At 44.9% G+C, this 27,921-nt stretch overlaps 1 protein-coding gene across 1 annotated transcript in view; it reads right to left on the bottom strand.

The window, feature by feature from the left end:
* NUDT3 (nudix hydrolase 3) overlaps positions 1-17,387 on the bottom strand; it is a 69,677-nt gene extending 52,290 nt beyond the window's left edge. The window contains exon 1 of the mRNA XM_084890005.1: positions 16,965-17,387. Coding sequence (XP_084746131.1) covers positions 16,965-17,063 — 99 coding nt within the window. The 5' untranslated portion in view covers positions 17,064-17,387. The remainder of the gene's footprint in view (positions 1-16,964) is intronic.
* Positions 17,388-27,921: the final 10,534 nt, after the last annotated feature.

A 27,921-nucleotide genomic window follows, 5' to 3' on the forward strand; every position in this document is an offset into this window, starting at 1 on the left:
TCCCTCAGGGACAAGGTTTTAAAGGTTAGCCCAGTGCAAAGCAGACACACTGCTGGCCAGAGGACCCAGTTCTAGGCTTTGTCTCCATTGGGGATCGCAACAGCCATGTTCTGGATGGTAAGTTGCCCAAAGGAAGTAGCCACTGCCATCCATGGGGCCACTGTCCTGGTCAAGCTCTCTGCTGTCCCTGTACGGCAAGGGCACTGGGGGAACAAGATCAGCAGCCCCACTCCGTGGCTGCTGGGCTCTGTGCTGGTGCCTCCTCCCCACCCCCAGGGCACTGGCACCGTCTCAGCCCGTGTCCAAGCATCTGCGGCTGGTGGGTGGTATCGCCAGCTGCTGCACTCGGCCAGTGCCACCTCTGAGGCCATCTCTGAGACCTAAGCTGCCGCACCCCCGAGCTCTGGGAAGAGACTGTTCACCAAGCCTCCCCGTCAGGAATCACTGACATCCTGGAAAGGCCCCCACCAGTTTCTGTGCAGAGGACCCAGGCTCCTGCTGTGGCCAACACGCAATTTCATGCAAGGAAAATACAGTGAATTCAGTTTACTTAACAAAACAAAAACGCATTGAGAGCTCAGCTCTGAGCTATTAGAATGGCTGTCCTTAAAGACAAGAGATAACCATGGACACGGAGTAAAGGGAACACCTGGGCTGCGTGTGGGAATGTAAACTGGTGCAGCTACTTTGGAAAACAGTATGGGGGGAAATTATAAATAGAACTACCATATGATCCAGAATTCCATTTATGGGTATATATATCCAAAAGAAACAAAATTACTATCACAAAGTGATATCTACACACTTACGTTCACTGCAGCATTATTTACAATGGCCAAGCCATGAAAACAACCTAAATGCCCATTTACTGATGTATGCGTAAAGTTGATGTGGTGTACACACACACACACACACACACACACACACACACACTCTGAATATTACCTATATATATAAACAGCTAAGTGGCCAACCTGCAGGCCGGCCGGTACATATGACGCATACTGGCAATTTAAAAATAAAAGTTGACACACATGCGCAATACATATAAAGCTCTCACTGGCACCAATCGCATGCATGTGTTTCGGTCTGTCATTGTCGATCATGGAATTTGGTTGACACTTCTATTATAGAGAAAGGGCAAATAGTGATATTAAAATATTTCTCCTAATTAATTTCTTTTTAATGTGCATGAACCTATGCACTGGGCCACTAGTTCAGAATATAAAAAAGAAGAAACCTTACCATTTGCAACAACATGAATGGACCATGAGATGCCTATATGTGAAATATGCTATGTGAAATTAGTCAGACAAAGACATACTATATGATCTCACTTACATGTGGCATCTAAAAAAGCCAAACTCATTAAAATATAGAACAGATCGGTGGTGGCCAAAAGTAGAGGTAGGGGTGAGGTGGGAGGTGAACATGGTCAAAAGGTAAAAACTTCCAGTTATAAGATAAATTAAGATCTGGGGATGTGATGAACAGTATGATGACTACAGCTTAATAATACTGTATTGTATATCTGAAAGTTGTTAAGAAAATAAATCTTAAAAGTTCTAATCACAAGAAAAAAAAATTTTGTAACTATGTTAGAGAAACTAGACAGACACTAACTTAACCAAGCAATCAAGGTAAAACATCACCAGTAATAAGCCATGTTGATATAATGTGCCCTCTGATATGATGCATTGATAAGGGTATGTCACTCCTATGTTACTGCCAAAAAATGCGTGACCTCAAATTAATCAAGAGAAAGATGAGCTCCAAATTAAGGAACATTCTACAAAACAATTCACTATGAATCTTTGAACAGCTCAATTTTCTTGAAACTTCAAAACAACATATCACAAGACACTGAATGCAGAATCAGATATGAAAACTCATCTATTTTCAATTAACCCAAAGAGATTTGTAAAAAATATAAAATACCACCACTCTTTACACTAAATCTCATACCTGCTTCTTTTTTTTATTATTAAATATATTTTATTGATTTTTTGCAGAGAGGAAGAGAGGGATAGAGAGTTAGAAACATCGATGAGAGAGAAGCATCAACCAGCTGCCTCTTGCATACCCCCTACTGGGGATGTGCCCACAACCAAGGTACATGCCCTTGACCAGAATCGAACCTGGGACCTTTCAGTCCGCAGGCTGACACTCTATCCACTGAGCCAAACCAGTTTCGGCATCATGCTTGCTTCTTAATAAGCACCGGGGGAAAGATTGGCAAATGGAGAGTAGTAATTCTTTAAAATAGTTGGTTGTCATGTTTTTTAAGATGTGTACTTTGTGAGGCTGGAGAAAGGAAACCATTAATTACTGTGGTCACCAATACTATTTTCTTTTGTGATTTAAAATGTCATTTACAACAACAAATAATGGGCACATAGCCATTAAAAATGTGTATGCTAAATTCAGATTAGGAAAAAAAATGTTTTATACATGAAAAAAACATAAAACTGTGAATAAATTTATCACAATGTTATAAAAACTAAAAACCATAATGACTAAAGACTTGCTTCTAAATGTTTTGAAGGAAATTTGAAGGATAGATGATATTTATTCTCACAAGTGTGGCCTCCTATGTGTAGAGCACCATGGAGGATAAACTATGAGCTGGAGAGACTCTGGTAGCTTATAATCTAGTGGGCTCAGAAGACGGGTGTTGCTCTAGCTGGTGGGGCTCAGTGGATAGATCTTTGGCCCAAGGACTGAAGGGTACTGGGTTCAATTCCAGTCAAGGGCACATACTTCAGTTGCAGGTTCCATCCCCAGCCCCATGTGGGAGGCAACCAATCGATGTGTGTCTCTCAAATCAGTGAAGAAAATGTTCTTGGATGAGGATTAACAACTAAACCTCAAATGCCACCCTATGGGGCCTGGACAGGGGAACATAAGTTTGTGATGTCAGTCAAACAATGTGGCCATAAGCACATCATGAGTCCAAAGTAAAGAGAAATATTTTCACCTCCAGAAAGAAAGAAGTGCTCTCCCATTTTCTTGAAACATGTTGCCCTTTGTGTCTTCCATCTTCCCACATTTGAGGGAAATTCACCATGGCACAAGTTTCTGACCTTCCTCTTAACTCTACCTTAAAAAGGCAGTACCACCTCAGCCACCACAATCCATGGCAGCTGACACAAAGCCTCAGCATCTCTGCAGGGAGTGTAAGAACTGTGGCCAACTGAGGCGGCGTGAAGAGTGCAAAGGGCAGCCACCACGCAGCTGCAGCCAGTCATTACATAGGAATGTTGGCCCAGTGCTGCCAGATCTTGTGATTCTTTTCAAGAGAATCCTAAAGACTAGGTTACTTACTGAAATTTTTCAATATTAAAATGTGGGCAACTAATTTTTAAAAGTTATTCATCTTGCCCTGGCCAGTTTGGCTCAGTGGATAGAGCGTCAGCCTGCAGACTGAAGGGTCCTGGGTTCGATTCCAGTCAAGGACATGTACCCTGGTTGTGGGCACATCCCCAGTGGGGGGTGTGCAGGAGGCAGCTGGTCGATGTTTCTCATCATGTTTCTAGCTCTCTATCCCTCTCCATTCCTCTCTGTAAAAAATCAATAAAATGTATTTTTTTTAAAAAAGTTATTTATCTTGCTGCCCAAACGTAGCCATATGCCATCAGTTTGTGGTCCTCACAACCCTTAGGACAAACAGGCTTCCAAAGACTATACTAGTCCATCCAGGTCTCTACTTCCCATGGTCTACCTGGCCCCATGTTTCCCATCTGGAATATTCTTCATCAGCTACCCAAATCCAACCAAGACATCCAGGTGCAGCCCCACGCTCCAAAAAACTGCTCCTGACAGTCCAGCTCGTCTTCAGAGACTCCTCCCAAACCCCCTACATATTCCTCTCCATCGATTCTCTAATTATTTCACACTCTCGAAACTGCATCTTGCCAACAGAGAGGACAACAGGGCAAGGGAATGGGCATATGTAGTACTTCCAATAATAAAGAATTAAAAGAACAACCAAAAAGTATTTTTAGTGCCACTTCGGCAGCACATATATATCACACACTTATTTCCTGCCCAGCACCCACTACTGCCTAAAATCATCAAGTTCACTGATATTTTTGCTCATTTACTGTCTCCCCGCATTCCTATCAAATGCTCCAAGAGTGAGGGCTTCCATTCTGCCTTGTTCACCACTGTGTCCCCAGAACAGTACATGGCCTGAAAACACTCAGTACAAGTCTGCAGAAGTGAGTAAATGAATGAATATAAAAATGAACATTTTGCACTAGTCAAAGGGTTTCAGAGAGCAAAGGCTTCAGGAAGGCTGGGAAAAAGATGTGAATATTCTTTTTAAAAAATATATAATTTTATTGACTTCAGAGAGGAAGGAAGAGGGAGAAATAGAAACATTAACGATGAGAATCATTGATTGGCTGCCTGCATGCCCCCACTGGGGATAGAGCCCGAAACCCGGGTACGTGCCCTGACCAGGAATTGGGAACTGAACCATGACCTCTTGGTTCACAGGTCGACGTTCAACCACTGAGCCACATCGGTTGTGCTGATGTGAGCATTCTTGAGCAGCTTCCATGCTACTTTAGAAATTCTGAAATTGCATTTAAGAAAGCTTTACTGGGTGTTGAGGGCATTTTACTCAGAAAATGGACTTTTGATGTTTATGTTTTACTAGAGATCCAGTGCATGAAATTCATGCACTCGGGCATGGTCCCTCAGCTTGGCATGCATCCTCTCGCAGTCTGGGAGCCCTTGGGGGAGGTCAGGGAGCGGGCCTAAGCTGGCAGTTGGACATCGTTAGTGCTGCCACGAAGACGGGAGAGTCTCCAGCCACCACTGCTGTGCTTGCTAGCCTTGAGCCTGGCTTCTGGCTGAGCGGTGTGCGCTCTGTGGGAATGAGCCGAAACTGGCTCTCCAACATCCCCCAAGGAGTCCCAGATTGTGAGAGGGTGCAGGCTAGGCCGACAGACCGCACTGGTGCATGATCAGGGCTGGGGAGAGACACGGGAGGTTGGCCAACTGGGAAGAGACTGAGGAAGGGCTACAGGGTGTGTCCAGCCCATCTCACTCAGTCCCGATCAGCTGGACCCCAGATCAAGCTAACTTACCAATTGGAGTGTCTTCCCCCTGGTGGTCAGTGCATGTCATAGCGAGCAGTTGAGCAACCTTAGCATATCATTAGCATATTGTGCTTTGATTGGTTGAATGGCCAACAGGTCAACTGGACACTTAGCATATTAGGCTTTTATTTTAAAGGATTACTAAATTTTAAGTATGCGGACTTTATTTCCAAATTCAACTTATTTTTCTTTTATTAACATATTATCATTTTTGCATATAGTGGTTCCTTTGTTCTGTTTCAGATATTAACTACCATAAATGAAATGCTTCAAGACTCAGCACCCACAAACTTTCCATCATATTTCCTTCCTTTGACCCAGATAAAGAACAAAATGATGATAACAAGAATTTTTATGACCATCTCTACCAACCTTTATCTTCAAATTAACTAGTCTAATATTAACTAGAATCCAGACTTGACATATAGTGGCTAGGTACCACTATGAACAATTCATTAAAAATAGTGCCCTAGCTGGTTTGGCTCAGTGGATAGAGCTTCGGCCTGCGGACTGAAGGGTCCCAGGTTCAATTCCAGCCAAGGGCACATGCCCGGGTTGTGGGCTCGATCCCCAGTAGGGGGCGTGCAGGAGGCAACATCATTGATGTTTCTATCTCTCTATGCCTCTCCCTTCCTCTCTAAAATCAATAAAGATGTTAAAAACAAACAAACAAACAAACAAAAAACAGTATCCACTACATACTTGATTATAGTTTATAGATGTATATATTTATTAAGAATAGGTTCCAGGCTATCAGCAAAATGAAAATCTTTTTCCCCAAAGTACTGTACCTCTAGGGTTGGAGATCAGTACATTATATTAACTACCCAACACAAGTCCTGTGAGATAACAGGCTTTCATGTTCAAAATATGAAAGAAATTCAAAGTGTCCTATCATAGGATGATCCAATTAGATTCAGAAAAGATTTACAACCAAATACACATATACTCCTGTTGAGCTGATACTCACACTAAGACACTGGAAATACAGAGAACTGGGAGATTTCTCTGAAACATACTTAGCAGCATTTAGTGTATTTTGGCTACTTTCAGCTCCTCCACTAGACTGCAAACTTCTTAAAAGCAGAGACTATGTGGCCCAGCCAGGGTGGCTCAGTGATTGAGCATCTACCCATGAACCAGGAGCTCACGGTTTGATTCTGGTCAGGGCACATGCATGGCTTGAGGGCTCGATTCCCAGTAGGGAGCATGCAAGGGGCAGCTAATCAATGATTCTCTCTCTCTCCTTCTCCCATACTCTCTCTGAAATATTTTTTTTTTTTTTTTTAAATAAAGCAGGGAGCCCTAGCAGGTTTGGCTCAGTGAATAGAGTGTCAGCCTGTGGATCAGAGGGTCCCAGGTTCGATTCCAGACAAGGACACATACCCTGGCTGCAGGCTCCTCCCCAGCCTGGGCCCTGGTCAGGGCACGTGAATGAGGCAACCAATCGATGTGTTTCTCTCACATTCGTGTTCCTCTCTGTCTTTCCCTCTCTCTTCCACTCTCCCTAAAAATTAACAGAAAAATATCCTCGGGTGAGGATTAACAACAACAACAACAAAAACAGGGACTATGTGTTCATTCCCTCATTCACGCCGTCAACAAATAATACTGAGCATCTACTAAGTTCTAAGCACTGATGATACAAGAGTGAATAAAACAGACAAAACTTCCTATCCTCATGGATTAGCCTGCATTCTACTGAGAAGAAACAGATAAGAAGCAAATGAATACATGATATGTCTGTGGTTGATACATGCTGCCAAGGAAAAAAGCTGGAGCCATGCAGTGACAATGGACTGCTATTATCTTACATAGGCTGATCATTAAAGACCTGTCTGATAAGGTGAAAAGTAAGCAAAGGCCTAAAGTGAAGGATTGAACCACACAGGTAATGGGGGAGGGGAGGCAGCACAGAGTCAGTGTGATTGGAAGAGAGAGACAAGTGAGAGGGAGAGGGATAAGAGATGAGGTCAGAGCCATGGTAGGGTACCAGAGCATGAGAGATCACGGCTAGGACTTTGGATTTATTGAGACAGAACATCACTGGAGCAGGGTGATACGATCTGACTTCCATGATTGAAGAATCACTCTAGCAGAAGAGATAGAGACAACTAGAGGAGTACAAGCAGAAGCAGGGAGACCAGTTAGGAAGAGACAGCAACAGTCCGGGAGAGAAGGAGCATGGGGTTAGGCTAGGATAGCACAGTGGAGTTCAGAGATAAGGTTATTCACTTGCTGTCAGATAAGATGTGGGCACAGAAAGGAAGAAGTGAAGGATTGCTCCAAGGTTTCTAACCTCAGCAACTGATAGCACAGAGATTTCATTTACTGAAAGAGGAATAACTATGGGAGAAGTGGGCCTCTGTTGCTTTGTTTTTTGGAAAATGGAAACGAATAGTTTGGGCATTTTACTAGTAAGTTTGAGATGCCTCTCAGGTATCCAGATGGAAATATTAAGTAGATTGCAGGATATTCAAGTCTATGATTTCAGGAGAGAAGTCAGGGCTAAAAACAGACACATAAAAGTAATCAATATAAACAGGGCATGTAAAGATGGAAGTGGATGAGATCACCTACTGTATGGGTGTGCGTGGTGGTGGGGGGGAGGGGTCAAAGATTGCACCCTTGTGCACTGCAATGAAAAGAAGTCAGGAAAATGAGGAATACAGCAACAATAACAAGGAGCAACCATAAAGATGGGTAAGAACTTGAGAGATGCTCTAAAACCAAGATGAACCGTGTTTCAAGAAGAAAATTACCGCTAACATAAGGACTGAGAACGGGCCCTGGGTTTAGTAACTGGTAGGTTCTCTTGAATAGTAGCTTCAGCAGAATCAGAGAAAAGAGTGCTTAACTGAATGAGTTCGAGAGAAAATGAGAAGAGAAGCAGGAGACAATCAAGAACAGAAAAGTTCTGCTATGAAAGGGAAGAGAAAAAAGGGATGGTAGCTAGAGGAAATCTGGGACCAAGGGAGCATTTTTTTAAAAGATGTTAAACATTAAAGCCAGTTTGCCTGGGAATGATGGTGCAGAGGACAGGTGATGAAGCAGGAGAGATGGGCCAACGGTAGTAGTGAGGTCACTAGGCAGGCAGGCAGGGATGGCACAGTGCAGAGCAGGCAGAGGGGCTGACTTTATGAGGGACCACAGACTTACTAACCTGTGTATTATCATGATCTTGCACAGAAACTAGTCAATACTAGGGCTCTCAAAAAAAAAAAAAAAAAAAAAAAAGGTGTGCTGAAGGAATGAATAAACAAAGGCATTCTTGAATAGGGCCCTTCCTTTTCCTATTAGGCTATGAAGAAAAATACAGACTACTTCACACTTGTAGATGCACAACACTACATTTACTAAGAAATAAAAAGTACCCAAAAGCAAGTAAGATTAGGGCGAGGTGTAGAAAAGAAGAATGGACCCTGCAGTATAATTTCAGACCAGGATTCACAACTCTGGAAGAAGGCAGAATGGAAGGTAATGGAAGAAATGTTTAAGTGACTAACCAGTATTGTTAGACAGAACAAGGGAAAGCGCGCGCGCGCGCACACACACACACACACACACACAGCCTCCAGAAAAGATTAAAATGAGCAACAAAGAAAAAAATTAAATAAAATAAATGAAAAATTTTCAAAAGACAAAAGAATAAAGAAATGAAGAGCCTGGCCGGTGGTGCTCAGTGGTGTGTGTCACCTATGAACCAGGAGGTCACAGTTCGATTCTCAGTCAGGACACATGCCCAGGTTGCAGGCTTGATCCCCAATAAGGGGTGAGCAGGAGGCAGCCGACCAATGATCCTCTGATGTTTATATATATTTCCCTCTCCCTTCCTCTCTGAAATTAAAAAGAAAATGTGTTTTTTTAAAAGAAAAGAAATGAGGAGCAGAAATGTCGTCAGACGACTGGGTCAATGCACCAGATATACTACAAAAAGACGAGCCAACCAGCCTGGGATCTTCTAGAAGTCCTTCATCATGGTCACTGCCTCTGAGATTGCCATCTGTGTCTTACTACCCCCCTCTCCAGAGCCTCCACCTGCTCCTCTGTAGCATTTTTACTGACACTCAGGCCACTAGAGTCTCTGCCCACTGAGGAGCTTCAATGTCAATCACCTTCCCATCCAACCTAGTGAGCTCAAGGATCTGAGAAAACGAGATGCAGCAGCCCCTTGCCAAGAGATACAGGCTCCTCAGCAGCTGCCAGGCTGGGAGCGGCCAGGCCTGGAGCAGCCGGGTCTGGTGCGGCCAGGCCCGGAGCAGTGGCTGCCAGGCTGGGAGTGGCCAGGCTTGGAGAAGCGGCTGCCAGGCTGGGAGCGGCCAGGCCCGGAGCAGCCGGGACTGGTGCGGCCAGGCCCGGAGCAGCGGCTGCCAGGCTGGGAGCGGCCAGGCCCGGAGCAGCTGGGCCTGGTGCGGCCAGGCCCGGAGCAGCGGCTGCCAGGCTGGGAGCGGCCAGGCCCAGAGCAGCCGGGTCTGGTGCGGCCAGGCCAGGAGCAGCGGCTGCCAGGCTGGGAGCGGCCAGGCTCGGAGCAGCAGCTGCCAGGCTGGGAGCGGCCAGGCCCGGAGCAGCGGGTATGGTGCGGCCAGGCCCGGAGCAGCGACTGCCAGGCTGGGAGCGGCCAGGCCCGGAGCAGCCGGGTCTGGTGCGGCCAGGCCCGGAGCAGCAGCTGCCAGGCTGGGAGCGGCCAGGCCCGGAGCAGCCGGGTCTGGTGCGGCCAGGCCAGGAGCAGCGGCTGCCAGGCTGGGAGCGGCCAGGCCCGGAGCAGCAGCTGCCAGGCTGGGAGCGGCCAGGCCCGGAGCAGCCGGGTCTGGTGCGGCCAGGCCAGGAGCAGTGGCTGCCAGGCTGGGAGCAGCCAGGCCCGGAGCAGCGGCTGACAGGCTGGGAGCGACCAGGCCCGGAGCGGCCGGGACCGGAGCAACCGGGCCCAGCGCAGCCGGGTCGGGTGCGGCCAGGCCTGTAGCAGCAACAGCCAAGTCCAGAGCAACTAGGTCGGGAGCGGCAGTGACCAGACCCGGAGCAGCTGGTTGTGGAACGAACCAGAGCAACAGAGGCCAGGCCCGGAGCAGCCAGGCCCGAAACAGCTCGCTCCTCGCCTGTACCTGCCCACGGCTGCCTCTCAGACATGGCTGGAAACTTTTGCGGGAACTTGAGGGTCTGCTGAATCAAGTGATGAAGGCTTAGATCTGGATGTGTTGAGTTAGTATAGCGCTGGGGTGTTGATCTGTGAGTGCCTTGGGTGGGGCCTGGATGAGGCTGGTTGACCTATTTGAAAATGTCTTTTGTGTGAAGTGTATCCTTGGGCATGTGGAGGTATTATTGATATGAGAAAATGCTAAGTAACAGATTTACTATCTGAAAAGGGATTTACTATCGGGGAAAGGGAGGGAGGAAGAGACTGAACATAAACTGTGCACCTATGGATGAGGACAATGGGGGATGGGGAGGGGGCAGAGGGTGGGGTGGGAACCTGGTGGAGGGGGCAAGAAATGAGGAACCTTTGTAATAATATGAACAATAAAGATTGATTTAAAAAAAAAAAAAAAAAAAGAGATACAGGCTCCTGATGGAATAGCTCAACAAACCCAACACCCTTAAGGACACTTTAGTTCTTTTTATTTTTATTTTAATGCACAGGAAAATCTAACTGAGATGACCCTATCAGTACTCATTCCCCCTCCTCCCCCTTAATGTAGAAACAGATCCTTTAGGACCAGTTTTAACTTTCTCAGGCACTGTGATGTCTGTTATGTGGCATGCAGTCTGTATCACTGACCTAAGTGAGTATTTCACTCGGCTAGATATTTCACTGACTAAATGTCTGTTATACTCTCCCACTCCATTCTGGGATGGTACAGAGTATAGGCAAGCCCACCCCCAATGTCTCTCACTTCCTGTCATTACAAAACCTCCAAAAATGGAAAGAAGTGCTTTAGTAAGGCCAAAATAATTTGACAAAGATGAACTGTCATATTACCTAATCAACTACAATAAATTCTTATTCAAGAAGTCTGTCTTCTATATTGTTTATGATAAAATATTAATTAGAAGATATGGCAGATTAAAAATGTAAATGTAGCACTAGCCGTTTTGGCTCAGGGGATAGAGGGTCCCAGGTTCGATTCTGGTCAAGGGCATCTACCTTGGTTGCGAGCACATCCCCAGTGGGAGGTGTGCAGGAGGTGGCTGATCGATGTTTCTCTCTCATCGATTTTTTTAAAATATATTTTATTTAAAGAGGAATTGAGAGGGATAGAGTTAGAAACGTCGATGAAAGGAAATATCAACCAGCTGCCTCCTGTGCGCCCCCCACTGGGGATGTGCCTGCAACCAAGGTACATGCCCTTGACCGGAATCGAACCCGGGACCTTTCAGTCCGCAGGCCAACGCTCTATCCACTGAGCCAAACGGGTTTCGGCTCTCATCGATGTTTCTGACTCTCTATCCCTCTGTGTAAAAAAATCAATTAAATATATTTAGTGTGTGTGTGTGTGTGTGTGTGTGTGTGTATAAATGTAGCCCTGGCCTGTGTGGCTTAGTTGGTTGGGCATCGTTCTGTGCACCGAAAGGTGAAGATTTAACTCCCAGTCAGAGCACATGCCAGGGTTGCCAGCTTGATCCCTGATTGGGGTGTGTACAGGAAGCAACTAATATCTCACACTGATAGTCAGTCTGTCTGTCTGTCTGTCTGTCTCTCTCTCTCTCTCCTTTCCTCTCTCTCCGAAAATCAATTTAAAAAACATAACCTGCCGAAACCGGTTTGGCTCAGTGGTAGAGCGTCGGTCTGCAGACTGAAAGGTCCCAGGTTCGATTCCGGTCAGGGGCATGTATGTTGGTTGCAGGCACATCCCCAGTAGGGGGTGTGCAAGAGGCAGCTGGTCGGTGTTTCTCTCATCGACGTTTCTAGCTCTCTATCTCTCTCCCTTCCTCTCTGTAAAAAATCAATAAAACTATATTTTAAAAAAAGACAGCCAAAACCGGTTTGGCTCAATGGATAGAGCGTCGATTTGGGGACTGAAAGGTCCCGGGTTCGATTCCGGTCAAGGGCATGTACCTTGGTTGCAGGCATATCCCCAGTAGGGGGTGTGCAAGAGGCAGCTGATCGATGACTCTTTTTCATCGATGTTTCTAACTCTCTCTCTCCCTTCCTCTCTGTACAAAATCAATAAAAATTTAAAAAAAAACAAAACATAACCTGCCCTAACGGTTTGGCTCAGTGGATAGAGCGTTGGCCTGTGGTCTGAAGGGTCCCAGGTTCGATTCCCGTCAAGGCATATACCTTGGTTGCGGACACATTCCCAGTGGGGAGTGTGCAAGAGGCAGCTGATCAATGTTTCTCATCAATGTTTCTAACTCTCTATCCCTCTCCCTTCCTCTCTGTAAAAAATAAATAAAATATTTTAAAAAACAACATATCCTCGGGTGAGGATTAAAATATATATTATATAAATGCATATTTATTTGCCAATCTTTGTTTGTAGGTCCAAGATTTTATCTTGAGTGTGGGTGTACTATGGATTACAAGTATCTTTCTTTCAAATTCCACATCCATTGTGCATGACCTATGTTTTTAATATATATAAACAAAAATCTGAAAACAGTCATGAAGTGATTATGCACAGAGTACTCCTAGACTACTCCCTCCCCATCTTTTTCAGTTTATCCATCCATATAATTGAGCAGTAATTTTTCTTAGTGACTTGAAATTATCTAATCATTCCAAAGCATTTGAAAAGCTCACAAAACCATTCTTTAATTCAAATTTCACTGGCTTATGTCAAATTTAATTACACTAGATAATTACAATAAGTACCATGAACAAGAACAGATACAGAAATAAATACAACTGACTCCTGCCCTGGCTGGTGTGGCTTAGTGGTTGGAGTGTCAGCCCATGGACCTAAGGATCACAGGTTAATAACCGGTCAAGGGCACATACCTGGTTTGCAGGTTCAATCCCAGGCCCTGATTGGGTGCATGTAAGAGTCAACCCATTGATGTAACTCTCTTACATCCTGTGTTCCTCTCTCTCTCTCTCTTCCCCGCCCCCCCGCCCCCCCTCCCTTCCACAGTCTCTAAAAATCACTGGAAAAATATCCTCTGGTAAGGATTAATAACAACAACAAAAAGCAACACATAGGGAGGCGGGGACAGGCTGGAGGGGGTCAATGGGGGGGGGGGATTATGTGATTCTTTCAACAATAAATATTAAAAACCAACAATAAACACAGAGCTGACTCTTTGTAAACACAGATTGGCTGGAAGGCCACAAGGTCAAGATATATCAGATCCATAATTCACACAGTAACAGTGAGTGTTCAGTGCACCAGCTGGTTAAAGCAGAGACTGGGTAAGAAAACGTTCACTATATATCAGATTCAAAGTACTGTAATAAAAGTTAGTTATCACAAACATCCCAAACTTAAAGATTTTAATTTATCAAAATGTCAATCACAATTAGTAAAATTTGTAAGTGGGGAAATTCTCCTGCTATGGTTTCTTGTTTATCCACAGGAAAAGCAGCCAAGGTTTGAAGGAAAGGAAATTCATTTTCATCGTGTTTTGGTCTATTTGCTCTTCCATCTCTCTCACCAGACTCTAAACCCCCGCAGTCTGTCACCTTCATAACTGTATCACAGATCCTGACACTTAAACTTGCTGAATACGTTCACACATCCTGAAATACTAGATCAGTATTTCAGTAGGCCTATAAATAAATTTTCTAGGGCTGATAAAACAGAATGTTAGAAGTTTTGGTTCACGGTCTATTATTTGCTAATATTTTCCATCTCTTTTTCATTACACTATGTATATTTCCTGATCCTGGTTAATTAAATTAAATCGGAGCCCTATTTATACTTATACTACTACTGTATTATTGCTAATAATATTCTGTAAACTAATCTTTTTTTTATTGATTGATTTGAAAGAGAGGAAGAGACATCGAGTTGTTGTTCCACCCATTTATGCAGCATTCATTGGTTAAACTTCTATGTGCCCTGATCAGAGGTGAATCCTGAAAAACTGTGGTCTACTGGAACTACACTCTAACAACTGAGCTACCTGGCCAGGGCTAAATTATTCTATATTGATTAAAATCATGAAAGTCCATTAAAAATTTAAAAATGGCCCTAGCTGCTTTGGCTCAGTGGTTGAGCCTCAGCCTGGGGATTGAAGGGTCCCAGGTTCGATTCCTGATCAGGGCACATACCAGGTTTCGGGCTCCATTCCAAGCAGGGGGAATGCAGGAGGCAGATGATCAATGATTCTCTCTCATCATTGATGTTTCTATCTCTCTCTCCCTCTCCCTTCCTCTCTGAAATCAATAAAAATATATTTTTAAAATATAATAAAATAAAAATGGGTTGAATGTCCTATTGAACTGGAATTTCAAATCCCCACAATGTGGCAGCTAACACTTCCAGTTTCTAGCACATCTATTAGAATATAGAAGTTCTCCTGGAACTAACAAATTCTTCCCAGCCAACACGATTATATAATCTGAAAGTTGAGCAGAACCCTAGAGACAATTTCTAGTCCAAAATCTCTCCCAAGTAAGGGATCCTATCAGAAACTACTCATGTTTTTTGGGCAGGAAAGGAAGTTGATCCAACATTAGAGTGTTGCACCCACAGTAGGCTCCTAATACAGGCTTGTTTAAGTGAACTGAACAAGTCTAAAATGGGCCCATTTCATTAAACTTCTTGTTCTTCCCAGGTGTCAGGTGCACATCCACTGAATCTGTAAAGATAGGCATTAATCTTTTGCTCATTAACCAATATTCAAAAAGAAATTCAGAAAAAGATTAAAAAAAGAAGAAAAATTCAGTAGAGAAAACTCCATGATCAGTCAAATCTATTAATATTAATGCTACTCATGTCAGTAAATAAGAAAACTTTAACAGAAAATCAAATCTTTGTTTGCTTATGATCTATAAAGGATTTCCAATGTATCCAAAATGCTCATGTTTTCAATTTCTAGTATCGTATAACGTTTTACAACAAAATCTTGTATCATTCATACAACTGAATTATATACCTTTCCACTTGTAAGTGGGGTGCTCTCACACTTAACCATAGTAGTGTAATGAGATATATTATTATGCTAATTAGTTTTCCATTCAGTTAATAGCTTGTGATCCCATGATTTCCCATAATCCTCCTATATAATAAAACCCTAATATGCAAATCGACCAAACTGCCGAACAACTGGTTGCTATGATGCACACTGACCACAGGGGACAGACACTCAGTGCGGGAGCTGGTGGTGTGTGAAAGCGCTCCTCAGCCAGAACTGGGCTTAGGGGAGCCTCTCCTGCCTCTGCTGCAGACAAGCAGTAAGGAGCAAGGGGTCCTGGCCTATGAGAACCCAAAACTACACTGAGGGACCTCCCTCAGGCCCCACCGCCCCAGTGCACAAAATTTGTGCACCTGGCATCTAGTATGATACCCGGCCTCTAGTAGGATATAACAATGAAGAGAATAAAGGCTTTGCCACCAATAAATTTACTCAAGTATGTATTCCAAAACAGTACATAATTTACAGCATGGCCCTGCTTAGTACTCCTATTAAAATACATCTGTTTGGGGGATTTTTACAACACATGCTAGGGCACAAAGTATACATTTCCAAATCCACTTCCTTCTGTTGTGTTAAAGGGGAACACACACCATCCCTCAACACCACAATGAGTGTCCTCCCCTCCCCCCAGCAATAATTTAAATTCCCACTTCCTCCTAAATATCTCTGGACAGACGCTTCTGCCAACCCATCTGTCTCTTTCATCACAGCTTCTTTTCATAACTAACGGGTCAAGTTCCTTTCCCCTCATTTCAACACCATGCCCCGTTTTCACCATTGCCCACTGCCGAATGCTGGACTCTAACACACTGAATTTCACTGTCCTTCATTGTTTCCAGTTTAACTGCCATTTTACCACCATGCACAGGAGAGAAATGCATTCCCACAGGCATCTTATCAATTTCCAACGCGCTTTTCTTTGTGGATTTACGAAACACGTTCCTTTTCTGAATTCCCTTTATCACCACAGAAACGGCTTTGAGAGGCTGAGATTTTTTTTTTTAAGTGCCTTCTGCAAAAAGAAACAGATTCAAAGCATTTCTATGTTGCCAGAAAATTCAATCCCAAGGGCCTTGATACGGAGCCGTAGAGGAATGTCAGGGCAAAGACCTTACATATCGTTTCTGGCCTTCCCAATTAAAATGAAAAATTTTTCTCAACTCTCAAAGATTATCTTATCAAATATCTTTTCTTCTCAGGTTACACCAAAAGGGCTGCCCAGAGCATTATAAAATAGACAATTGGCTTCGGCTTTTGTACGACGCCCTAAATCTTACCAAGACACCCCCCCCCCGCCCCCACAGCCACACATAATCCCTCGGCCACCCCCTGACCTGCCAAGGAAGAGGGCGATGTCCCGGCCACAAAGGAAGGGGCGGCCTGCCCTCGTGCCCGGCGGCCTCCGCACACATGTGCGGGGCTGACAAGTGCGGAGCTGCCCTTCCTGGACCTCCGACCGGAGGCCCGACCGAGAGCCACACGCCCCCCCCCGGCCGCCGGCCGCCCTCCCCAGCGACGGGGCCTGGCACCGGGGGTCCGGCCGCGGCTGGCACCCCCTTCCGCCCGGCCCGCGCCGGAGGGCCAGGCTCAGACCCACTCCCCCTCCGCCCACCGCCTTTCCCTTCCCCTTCTTCGCCTCAGGAAAAGCCGTCGGAACTTCATTCGGGGCGAGCCCCGGAGTCCTGCCCCGAGTCCGGGCACACCGTCCCCGACGGCCGCGCCCCCTCCCCGCCCGCCTGGAAGCGGCCGCCGCCCGGCGCCCCCCGCCCGGAGCCTCACCTCCTCCTCGCTCTCGCTGCGGAAGCACAGGCACGCGGCCCGCTTCTTGTAGCCGTCGCCGTCATAGGTGCGGGTCTGGTTCGACTTGAGCTTCATCATCCTCCGGGCCCGGTGGGGGTGCGGTGCGGGGCGGAGAGTGGGGAGCCCGCTCCGGACGGCCGCGCGCGCGCGCCCCCGGCTCGGCCGCGGGAAGCAGAGAGGGGAAGCCGCTCCTCCGCTACACGGCTCCGCCGCCGGCCCGCCGCGGCCTCCTCATTCCCGCCGGCCCAGGCCTCGCGCCGCCGCCGCCGCCGCCGTCACGGCTGTCGTCCCAGCTGCCGCCACGGCCGCCGCCCCCGCCGCTGCCGCCGCCCCCGACGACAACCGCGCCGCCATCTTGGGCGCGCTGCGTCAGCGGCGTAAGGCAGCGCCGGCCCGCGGGACGGCCGCGCGCTCGCGGCGGAGGCTGCGTTCGGGAATCCCGCCCTCTCCGTGCGCGCGGCGTAAACGAGCGTCTGGGCGCGGGGGCCGCGCGGCGCCGGGCGGCCTCTACGCCGGCAGCGTAGGGGTGGGGTCGGTGGGGCGCGCGCGGAGAGAGCCGCGGGGGGAAAGGATGCTGGAGCCGGGCTTTCCCGGCGGCTGAGAAACGGCCAGGGCGGGGACACCGCTCTCCATCCCCGCGGCTCTGCGGACAGGGGAGCGGGAACTTGACCAAGGTCACGCCGCGAGTCCGCGGCCGCAGGTGACTCAAGGTCAGGCCGCCCGGGCCTTGACCCTTCCAGTCCATCCGGGAGGGGGAAGGGGCGATTTCTGGGGAACAATTGGGATGCGATTAAACCGGGGAGAGGAGCCCGTGCTGCCTGGGATTAGACACCTCACCGGATAGAGGGTATGTTTATAGGGCGGGGCACGTCTCACTGATATCCAGAAGCTCTGGAAGTCTTATGAGCTGGGGCTTGTAGCCTTTAGGACAAATATTTATCCTGAGATCCTTTATTTGTGCAATAAAGCAAATGCGACCTCTTAGGTAAACATGAGGGCCGGAAAGGAACGTGTGTGTGTGTGTGTGTGTGTGTGTGTGTGTGTGTGTGTACCATAGGCAATCATCGTTTCTGGCAATAAAAGGAGTGCATACTGTGGATGTCAGATTCTTCAGGAAAAGATATACAGCCAGACACTTTTGAGCTGGAGATCTGTGAATGTTATCAGCAGTCCAGACCGCCAATGCCTTAAACGTGTTGAAAAGCCTGTGCAGGGTTTGTGAATTGCTTATTAACCTTTTTTAATTTGCTTGTATTTAGCATGGGGAAAAAAAAAAAAAAGATTAGGATTTGAAGCCAAACATTCCTCTGTAAAATAGAGATAATAATCCTTCTTGGCACCTGGCACATAGTTGGCTCTCACTATGTTGCAACTAGTAGTGACATTTCATACAACTTTTACCATATAAGATGTAGAATTTCAGTTAATTTTGGTCAGTCCTCATAACAGAATAACCCAAATCTTGGTCATTTTGGCTGTCTTTCTAGCTTAAATTCTGCTATTGTCTCTAATTTGGGGCGGGGGGGGGGGAGGGGGGGGAGAAGAAGAAATCCAAAAGTTCTGATTGTAGAAATACTATAACATTCACATTGTCAAAAAATTGAAAAATACAGAGGACCTAAAAATACTAAATTATGGATACTTTGAGCACCTTCTTTAGAGATTTGTGTCCCACTTTTTTTTCTGTTCTTTCCCCCATGTTGTTATTTTTAAATACTATTTCTAAGTATCACCTAATATTCCATCATAGGGATTCACCATCAGCTATTTTCCCAATTCCCATTGTGAGGTTGTTGTATCCTCTATATCTTTAGAACAGCAATGAACATCTGTGCATAAACCCTTGTCCATAGCCCAAATAGTTTCTCCAGATACATCCCAGAGGCAGGTCCAGCCATTGGGAACATATCTGTGGCTCTTGCCCCCAGTTGCCAAAGCCTTTGCAGAAAAGTTGCAGGAATGCAATCATATGGGCGGTTAGACAGCCACACTGCACAATGCCACTTTATTAAAGCTGAGCACATAATATAATAGCAAAAGGCATTGCAGGTGTCAGTACAAGAGCAAAGACAAGTTAGCTTGTAAACTCCTTGAGAGCAGTCTTGTGTCGTTTTCCTTCATATCCCCATCTCCTAGCACAAGGCCTTATAAAAAAATTTAAAAAAAAGATCTCAGGAAATGTTGATTAAATAGATGGATGGAGGTTTCTTGTTGGTTTCTAATTCCTTCCCCAGCTTTTATGGGCCTGTGTAGTGGCAAGAGCCCAAAAGACCACTCCCAGATCCCTTGTCTTAGTGATGATTACATTTTCTTTTTCTTTTATTAAGTATATTTTATTGATTTTTTGCAGAGAGGAAGAGAGAGGGATAGAGAGTTAGAAACATCGATGAGAGAGAATTATGGACCAGCTGCCTCCTGCACACCCCCCACTGGGGATGTGCCCACAACCAAGGTACATGCCCCTGACCGGAATCGAACCCGGGACCCTTCTATCCACTAAACCGGTTTCGGCTGATTACATTTTCTTGTTCAGGAAACATTAACAAAGTGATCCCAACCTTTTCTGGAAGACAATGAATAAACATCACATTTTAATTGATTAAAACATATAGTAGTTCTCCGCCACCACCTTATCCATGGTTTGCTTTCACAGTCTCCGTTACCTACAGTCAACTGTGTTCCAAAAATATTAAATGGAAATTCCAGAAATAGATGGATAAGTTTTAAATCGTGTGCCTTCAGAGCGTGATCCTTCCTTTGTCCAGCATCTCCACACTGCACTCTGTCCCCTGCAGGCACTCACTCGGTAGCTGTCCAGTTATCACATCGACTCGTGGTATCGTGGTATCGCAGTGCCTGTGTTCAAGTAACCCTTCTTTTGCTTAATAATGGCCCGAAAGCGAAAGAAGACAGCAGGTCCTCAGATAACATCCTTTCATTGTAACATTGCTGAGGAGTCAGAGGAACTGAACTCTTGCCCATGGTAAAATTGGTATTGTTTTAAGCAATTTCTCTTAAAGTCACAGGACCCAGCGACAACTTTAAGAAAGGACTTACTGTAGTGATACTGGCAATTCAGATACGTCAAAGAGAAGCCATGAAGTCTCCCTTTAACTAAAAAGGTATATATGTAGTGTATAGAAAAAAACAAACAGTATATATAGTGTTTGGACCCACAGTTTCAGTCATCCATTGGGAAGTCTTGAAGTTTATTCCCCGCGGATAAGTGGAGATTCTGTATTTATTACCTTTTATTCCAGTTAAATACTTCAAAAGTCCTATAAGAAAAAATTATTACTATGTAAAATGTTGCCTGTTTCCTTGTGACAGTAAATAGTGAGGTGCTCGCCAGTTGCCTAAGGCAGAATGTGGGAGGCATCGCTATATCTCTTACCTTCTATCTGTTGACAATAAACTACATTGCCTCTTCCTCCTTGACATCAACCCAGCCTCTTCCCTCCTTGCCCACTGCCATTACTTCAGAAGGATTCTTCCTCTTGCCTCTTCTTGGCTACCATCCAGACATCCATTTAGCCCCTCTCACCCACGCAGCCAGAGGAGTCCTTCCCAAATGCAGATCTGAGTAAGTCATGGCCTTGATTAAAACCCTTCAGATGCTCCTCAGTGCTTTGAAGTCCAAATTCTAGCAGGTTGGCCCCTGCCAACCTTACCCTAGTCTAGTCATTCTGAATTACCTACAGTTTCTTGAATCACTAGCCAACCTTCCAAGTCTTGAACACACTTCCCTGTTGTCTGGAGAGCTCTTCTTCCAAGACTCTCATACACTCAATTGTCTGTCCCCTCAACGCAGAGAGAGACCAAATTATATTTATCCTTCAAAACCTCAGATTAAAAGTCACCTCCTGGAAGCCCTCCCTGACTGCCTCTGTGCCTCCTATGGGCCTGGCCTGCTTTTATCATATTGTTTGTCACATAGTGTTATCGTTGTTGGCTTGCCAGTCTCACATTTCAGAGTATTTTTTAAAATAAATATATATTTTATTGACTTCAGAGAGGAAGGGAAAAGGAGCATGAGAGAGAAATGTCAATGATGAGAGTCATTGATCAGCTACCTCTTGCACGCCCCCTATTGGGGATTGAGCCAATAACCCAGGCATATGCCCTGATGGAGAATTGAACCATAATCTTCTGGTACATAGGTCAACACTCAGCCCCTGAGCCATGCCTACTAGGCACATTTCAGAGTTCTTGAAGAGAAGGTCTGTGTCTCACTTATCCTTGATTGTTTCACTCAGCAGTTATCCCAGGGCCTGACATATTATAGAATACATCTCAAAAAAAAATAAAAAAAGTTGTTCATGAAAGAATAGCTATTGTCCTTCCAGACCTGGTTGTTAGTATAGAACTCAATCACTTGCCCCACATGGAATGGGATTACTTGTCTATAGGAGCACCGCTATATGACATACCTAGAGCTCTCATACGTTGTTGGCAGAAATGTAAAATGATAAAACCACTTTTGAAAACTGCTTGACAATATTTCAAAAAAGTTAAAAATAAGACTTATCCTATGACCCAACAATTCCACTGCTAGGGAATTGAAAATATATGTCCACAGAAAGCTTGCACAAGAATGTTCAGAAAGCCAAAAGTTGGCACCATCCAAGGTGACCACAATACAAGAATGGATAAATAAACTGTGATATCTGTACAATAGGATATTATTCATCAACCCAAAGGAACACACTCCTGGTACACATGTATCACTATGAATGAATCTCAAAAACATTACACTGAGTGAAAAAGCCTTTCACGAAAGAGTCATGCTGTATAATTCCATTATAGGAAGTCCTAGAACAAGCAGAACTAATCTACTTAGGGGGTGGGAGGACCAGAAAAATGGCGGCTTCCGGATAGTGATTAACTGGGAAGAAGAATGAGGGAAATTTCTGGGATGATGGTAAATTCTGTATTTTAATAGAGGGTTGGGTTACAAGTCACATTGTCACAACACAGTGAAAGTACACTTAAGATGTGTGTATTTCGCTGAAGCCGGTTTGGCTCAGTGGTAGAGCATCGGTCTGTGGACTGAAAGGTCCCAGGTTCGATTCCGGGCAAGGGCATGTACATTGGTTGCGGGCACGTCCCTGGTATGGGGTGTGCAAGAGGCAGCTGGTCAATGTTTCTCTCTCATCGACGTTTCTAGCTCTCTATCTCTCTTCCTTCCTCTCTGTAAAAAATCAATAAAATATATATTTTTAAAAATTGTGTATTTTATGTATGTCAACAATATTGACCTGTCAATTGATAATATCAATGCTGAAGTACTTAGGGGGTAGAGTATACTATTGTCTGCAACTTTTAAAAAATTGATTTTTTAGAGAAAGAGAAACATTGATGTGAGATCAGCTGTCTCCTGCCTGGGTTATGTTGTGCACACCCTAACCCAGGTATGTGCCCTGACCAGGAATTGAACCTGTGACCTCTGGTTCATGGGACAATACTCAACCAACTGAGCCACATGGGCCAGGTCTATTGTCTGCAATTTATTTTAATTCTAAGTCTCAATAGTTAAGACTGTGATTTTGATCTTAGGATAAACATGATCTGATATAGGATAGAGTCCAGGAATCCAACCACACTTCTACAATCCACTGATTTTTGACAACAGTGCCAAAGCATATCAATGGGGAAAGGAAAACATTTCAACAAGTAGTGATGGAACAATTGAATATTCTTTATTTTTTAAATATGTTTGTATTGATTTTAGAGAGGAAGGGAGAGGGAGAAATAGAAACATCAGTGATGAGAATCATTGATTGGCTGCCTCCTGCATGCCCCCCTCTGGGGATCAAGCCCACAACCTGGGTACATGTCCTTGACCAGAATTGAACCCAAGACCCTTAAGTCCACAAGCCAACTCTATCCACTGAGCCAAACTGGCTAGGGCTATTCTTTTTTCTCTATAATAATAATAGAGGAATATGCAAATTGTCTGGGACACCATCACAGTAACAGTAATGACTGAACAGCAGTCTGTGGGGCAACAGGCCGGCAGAGGGGTTAGTGAAAAACAACCAAATGACTGAAAAGCAGGCTGCGTGGGGTGACCAGGCTTGTGGGGGGAGCAGTTCAGGGCAACCAGGCTGGCAGGGGGTGGGGGACAGTTAGGCATGATCAGGCAGGCAGGCAGGTGAGCAGTTAGGAACCAGTGGTCCTGGATTGTAAGAAGGATGTCCCAGCGATTGGGCCTAAACCAGCAGTCGGATATCCCCTGAAGGGTCACAGATTGGAGAGGGTGCAGGCTGGGACTCTAGTGTGTGTGTGTGTGTGTGTGTGTGTGTGTGTGTGTGTGTTTAAATATTTTTTATTTATTTTTTTACAGAGAGGAAGGGAGAAAGATAGAGAGTTAGAAACACTGATGAGAGAAAAACATCGATCAGCCGTCCTGCACACCTCCTACTGGGGATGTGCCTGCAACCAAGGTGCATGCCCTTGACCGGAATTGAACCTGGGACCCTTCAGTCTGCATGCCGACACTATGCACTGAGCCAAACTGGTTTTGGCTTAATTGATTTCAGAGAGGAAGGGAGAGGGAGAGAGATATAGAAACATCAATAATGAGAGAGAATCATTGATCAGCTGCCTCCTGCTTGCCTCCTACTGAGGATCAAGCCCACAACATGGGCATGTGCGCTTGACCGGGAATCCAACCATGACTTCCTTATTCCTCAACCACTGAGCCACAGGGGCTGGGCTGGATATTCTTATTCATATGAAAATAATATGGGTGGCTCAGTTGTTGAGCATTGAAAAATAAAAATAAAAAGAATGAACCTTGACACCTACCTTATACTATACACACAAATTAATTTGAGATGAATCATAAACCTAAATGTAAAAGTTAAAACCATAAACATTTAGAAGAAATCATAGAAGAACATTTTTTGGACTTGGGGGTAGGCAAGGATTTCTTAGCAGGACCCAGAAAGCAGTAACAATAAAAGAAAAATTATGTCAGACTTCCAAGTTGTAAAACTGCTCATCAAGGTACCTTTCAGAAAATGGACAATCAACCACTCTGTTCAATGCTCTCAGATCTGGAAACAGCCCAAGTGCCCATCAGTAGATGAGTGGATAAAAAGCTGTGGGAGAGCATTAGCCCGAGCACTGAAGGGCTGCGGATTCCATTCCTAGTCAAGGGCATTCGTGAGTTGCTGGTTCTTTCCCCTGCCCTTTCAGACGGGGTACGGGAGGCAACCAATTGATGTATCTCTCTCACTTTAATGTTTCTCTCTCACACTCTCTTTCATCTCTCTCTCCCTCATTCCCTTCCACTCTATCTAAAAATCAATGGAAGAAACATCCTCAGATGAAGATTAACACACACACATATACACACACACACACACACACACAAAAGAGTGATGGTACACTTACACAATGGAATACTATGCTGCTATAAAAAAGGATTTCTTACCCTTTGCAACAGCATGGATGGACCTGGAGAATATTATGCTGAGTGAAAAAAGTTGGTCAGAGAGATAAATATCACTTGACCTCACTTATAAGTGAAATCTAATGAACTTAATAGACTGACAAACAAAAGAGGTCCAAAGGTGTGGAGGCATGGAAAAGGCTGATATATCTCAGAGGTGGCAGTGCGGGAGAGGGGAGAGAATGGGAAAATATTAACCAAAAAACTTATATACATATATGCATAACCAATGGACACACACAATAGTGTGGTGAAGGCCTGGGGTGGGGCAGCGGCCCACATGCGGCTCTTTGGCCCCTTGAGTGTGGCTCTTTCACAAAATATCACGGATGGCCTGGTCGAGTCTATTTTGAAGAAATGGCATTAGAAGTTTAAGTTTAAAAATTTGGCTCTCAAAAGAAATTTCAATCGTTGTCCTGTTGATATTTGGTTCTGTTGACTAATGAGTTTGCCGGCCACTGGGGTCTTATAAGGAAAAGAGGGAGACAGGAGAGTCTGAGGCAGAGAAGGAGATGTAATGAGAGCAGAGGTCAGAGAGAGAGATTTATTTATTTTTATTTTTTAATATATATTTTTATTAATTTTTTACAGAGATGAACAGAGAGTTAGAAACATCGATGAGAGAGAAACATTGATCAGATGCCTCCTGCACACCCCCCACTGGGGATGTGCCCGCAACCAAGGTACATGCCCTTGACCGGAATGGAACCTGGGACCTTTCAGTCCGCAGACCGACGCTCTATCCACTGAGCCAAACTGGTTTCGGTGAGAGAGAGAGATTTAAAGATGCTATCCTGCTGGCTTTGAGGTGGAGAAATAGGTTATGGAATGCAGGTGGCTTCTAGAAAAGGCAAGAACAGATTCTTCCCAAAGCTGCCAGAGGAACGCAGCCCTGCTGACCCATTTTGGACTTCTGACCATTAGAGCTGTAAGCTCACAAGTTTGTGTTGCTTTATGCCACTGAGTCTGTAGTAATTTGATAGCAGCAATAGGACACTAATACACCTAGGAAAAATGAACACGTGCCACAAAAGACTTCTATAAAACATCCACAGCAGCTTTATTCACACAGCCAAATAGCACAGATGTCCATCTGTTAGCTGGGACGGGACAGGAGGGAATTTTATGGGAAAGTGAAATGTGCTGCATCTTGATGGGGTGGCAGTGCCCTCCAGCCCCCATCAAGAATACACCTGTAGTTTAACAAGGTGGAGTTTTGGACACGTACCATGGGGAAGCATCGAGTCTCAGTAAGAAGGTATTAAGAATGACTTATTTTAGGGTTTGGTTTGTGTTAGGTGACTTTGGGATGGTGTTAAGAAAGCAGGCCTTTGCCCTAACCAGTGTGGCTCAGTGGATAGATGGTCAGCCTGTGGACTGAAAGGTCCCAGGTTCGATTCCGGTTAAGGGCATGTACCTTGGTTGCGGGCTGGGAGGTGTGGAGGGGACAGCTGATTGATGTTTCTCTCTCATTGATGTTTCTAACTATCCCTCTCCCTTCCTCTCTGTAAAAAATCAATAAAATATATTTTTAAGAAAGAAAGAAAGAAAGAAAGAAAGAAAGAAAGAAAGAAAGAAAGAAAGAAAGAAAGAAAGGGCTTTGTTCTGGATTGGATGTTATCAGGAAGCAGGTAAGCCAGCTGTAAGGGTCAGGCACCTTCTGGATGTCAGGGCTACTTTTTCTTTCTCAGGGGTGTGAGTTACATGGTTGTATCCATTCCTCAAAGGGTAGAGTTAAGATTTGTATATTTCAATGCCAATTTTATCCAAAATGCCTGTATAAAAAAATCAACAAGAAAAAACTGTAGTACAGCCACACTACACAACAAAAAAATAGGAATAAACTATTGACACATGCAACATCATGGAAGAATCTCAAAACATTATGCTGAGCAGGAGAAACCAGACACAAGCCCTGCCGGAGTGGCTCAGTTGGTTGGAGCATCGTCACACACACTGAAAGGTGGTGGGTTCGATTCCCATTCCAGGCATATGTCTAAGGTGCAGGTTTGTTCCTGGTTGGGGTGCATGCAGGGGCAACCAATTGATGTTCCTCTCTCTCTCTCTCTCTCTCTCTCTCTCTCTCTCTCTCTCTCTCCCTCCATCCCTCTGTTCCTCCATCCTTCCGTCCCTCCCTCCCTCCCTCTTTAAAATTAATCAAATAAAAAAAATCAGCCACAAAAGAGATCATAATGGTTCCCTTTATCTAATATTCTGGAAAAGGCAAGATTCTAGAGACCAAGAACAGCGGTTGGCAGGGAGGGTGTTGTTGACCACGAAGGGGAAGCCTGGGAACTTTTCAGGGCGATGGAAAGGTTCTCTAGCTGCACTGTTGTTAACAACTGTATCTGTTTATCAGAACTCAGAACTTACATGCAGCAAAAGTCATCCTCTCTCAGAACTGTATTCTGACTTTTGCTGCATATAAACTATACCTCAATAAACTAAAGAAATAATTGAGTTAGCCAAGGCCGGTTTGGCTCAGTGGATAGAGTGTTGGCCTGTGGACTGAAGGGTCCCAGGTTCGATTCTGGTCAAGGGCATGTACCTTGGTTGTGGGCACATCCCCAGTAGGGAGTGTGCAGGAGGCAGCTGGTCGATGTTTCTCTCTCATTGATGTTTCTAGCTCTCTATCCCTCTCCTTTCCTCCCTATAAAAAATCAATTATATATATATATATATATTTTTTTATTTTATTTTATTTTTTTTTTAAAGAATTGAGTTAGGGGTTAGAGGGGAGTGGGTATAGGTATCTATGTAATAAGGATACTAGAACATTGATGGCTGTTAAAGCTCAGTGGTGGGTATATGCTGGTTTATTATACTCCTATGTTTATCTTACATTTGTTTAAAATTTTCCATAATAAAGTTTTTCAAAAAAATTAATGGAAAGGAAAATCTCTGTGTAATGGAGGCAAAGATGTCAGTCAGTTACTGCTGGTCTCCCCGATGCACTTTTGTACATTAATGAGCTGATGCCCCTGAGTCTCAAACTGACCTCCTGCTTTCCATGCACGTAAATAAAGTAGAACGATTGACATTTCTCGCTGGTACTTTTTAGATTTTTTTTTTTTAATATCACTTGATTTGAAGCTTTTGCAAATTTTGCTCTGTTTTGAGGTCTCCTTATTCCTTCAGCTTGGGTATCTGCTCCCATTTCGTACTTACTTACTTTAGGGGCGTCCTCCTCACAATGGCCTCTTTGATACATCAGGAAACCGTGCCGGGCTTATTTTTCAAGTGGCTGTTCTTTTGGATTTGTGCCATGCATTTATCACGGGCTCCCAATAAAGCACTTTCAAATAGAAACGGGCTCCAGGCTTTCCATGGGCTGTAACTTTTCAAACAATTCCTTTCATTTCTCCCCCCTCATGCCCCCATTCTGTCCTAGTTTCCCTTTCTAAAACTGAGCAATCAAGTGATGGATTTCCCCCTCCCTTTCCCGTTAGCAGGCTGAATGTGCATTGTGGTCTCTAT

This window comes from Pipistrellus hanaki (assembly GCF_964339955.1).
Source record: "Pipistrellus hanaki genome assembly, chromosome: 7".
NCBI classification, from domain to species: Eukaryota; Metazoa; Chordata; class Mammalia; order Chiroptera; family Vespertilionidae; genus Pipistrellus; species Pipistrellus hanaki.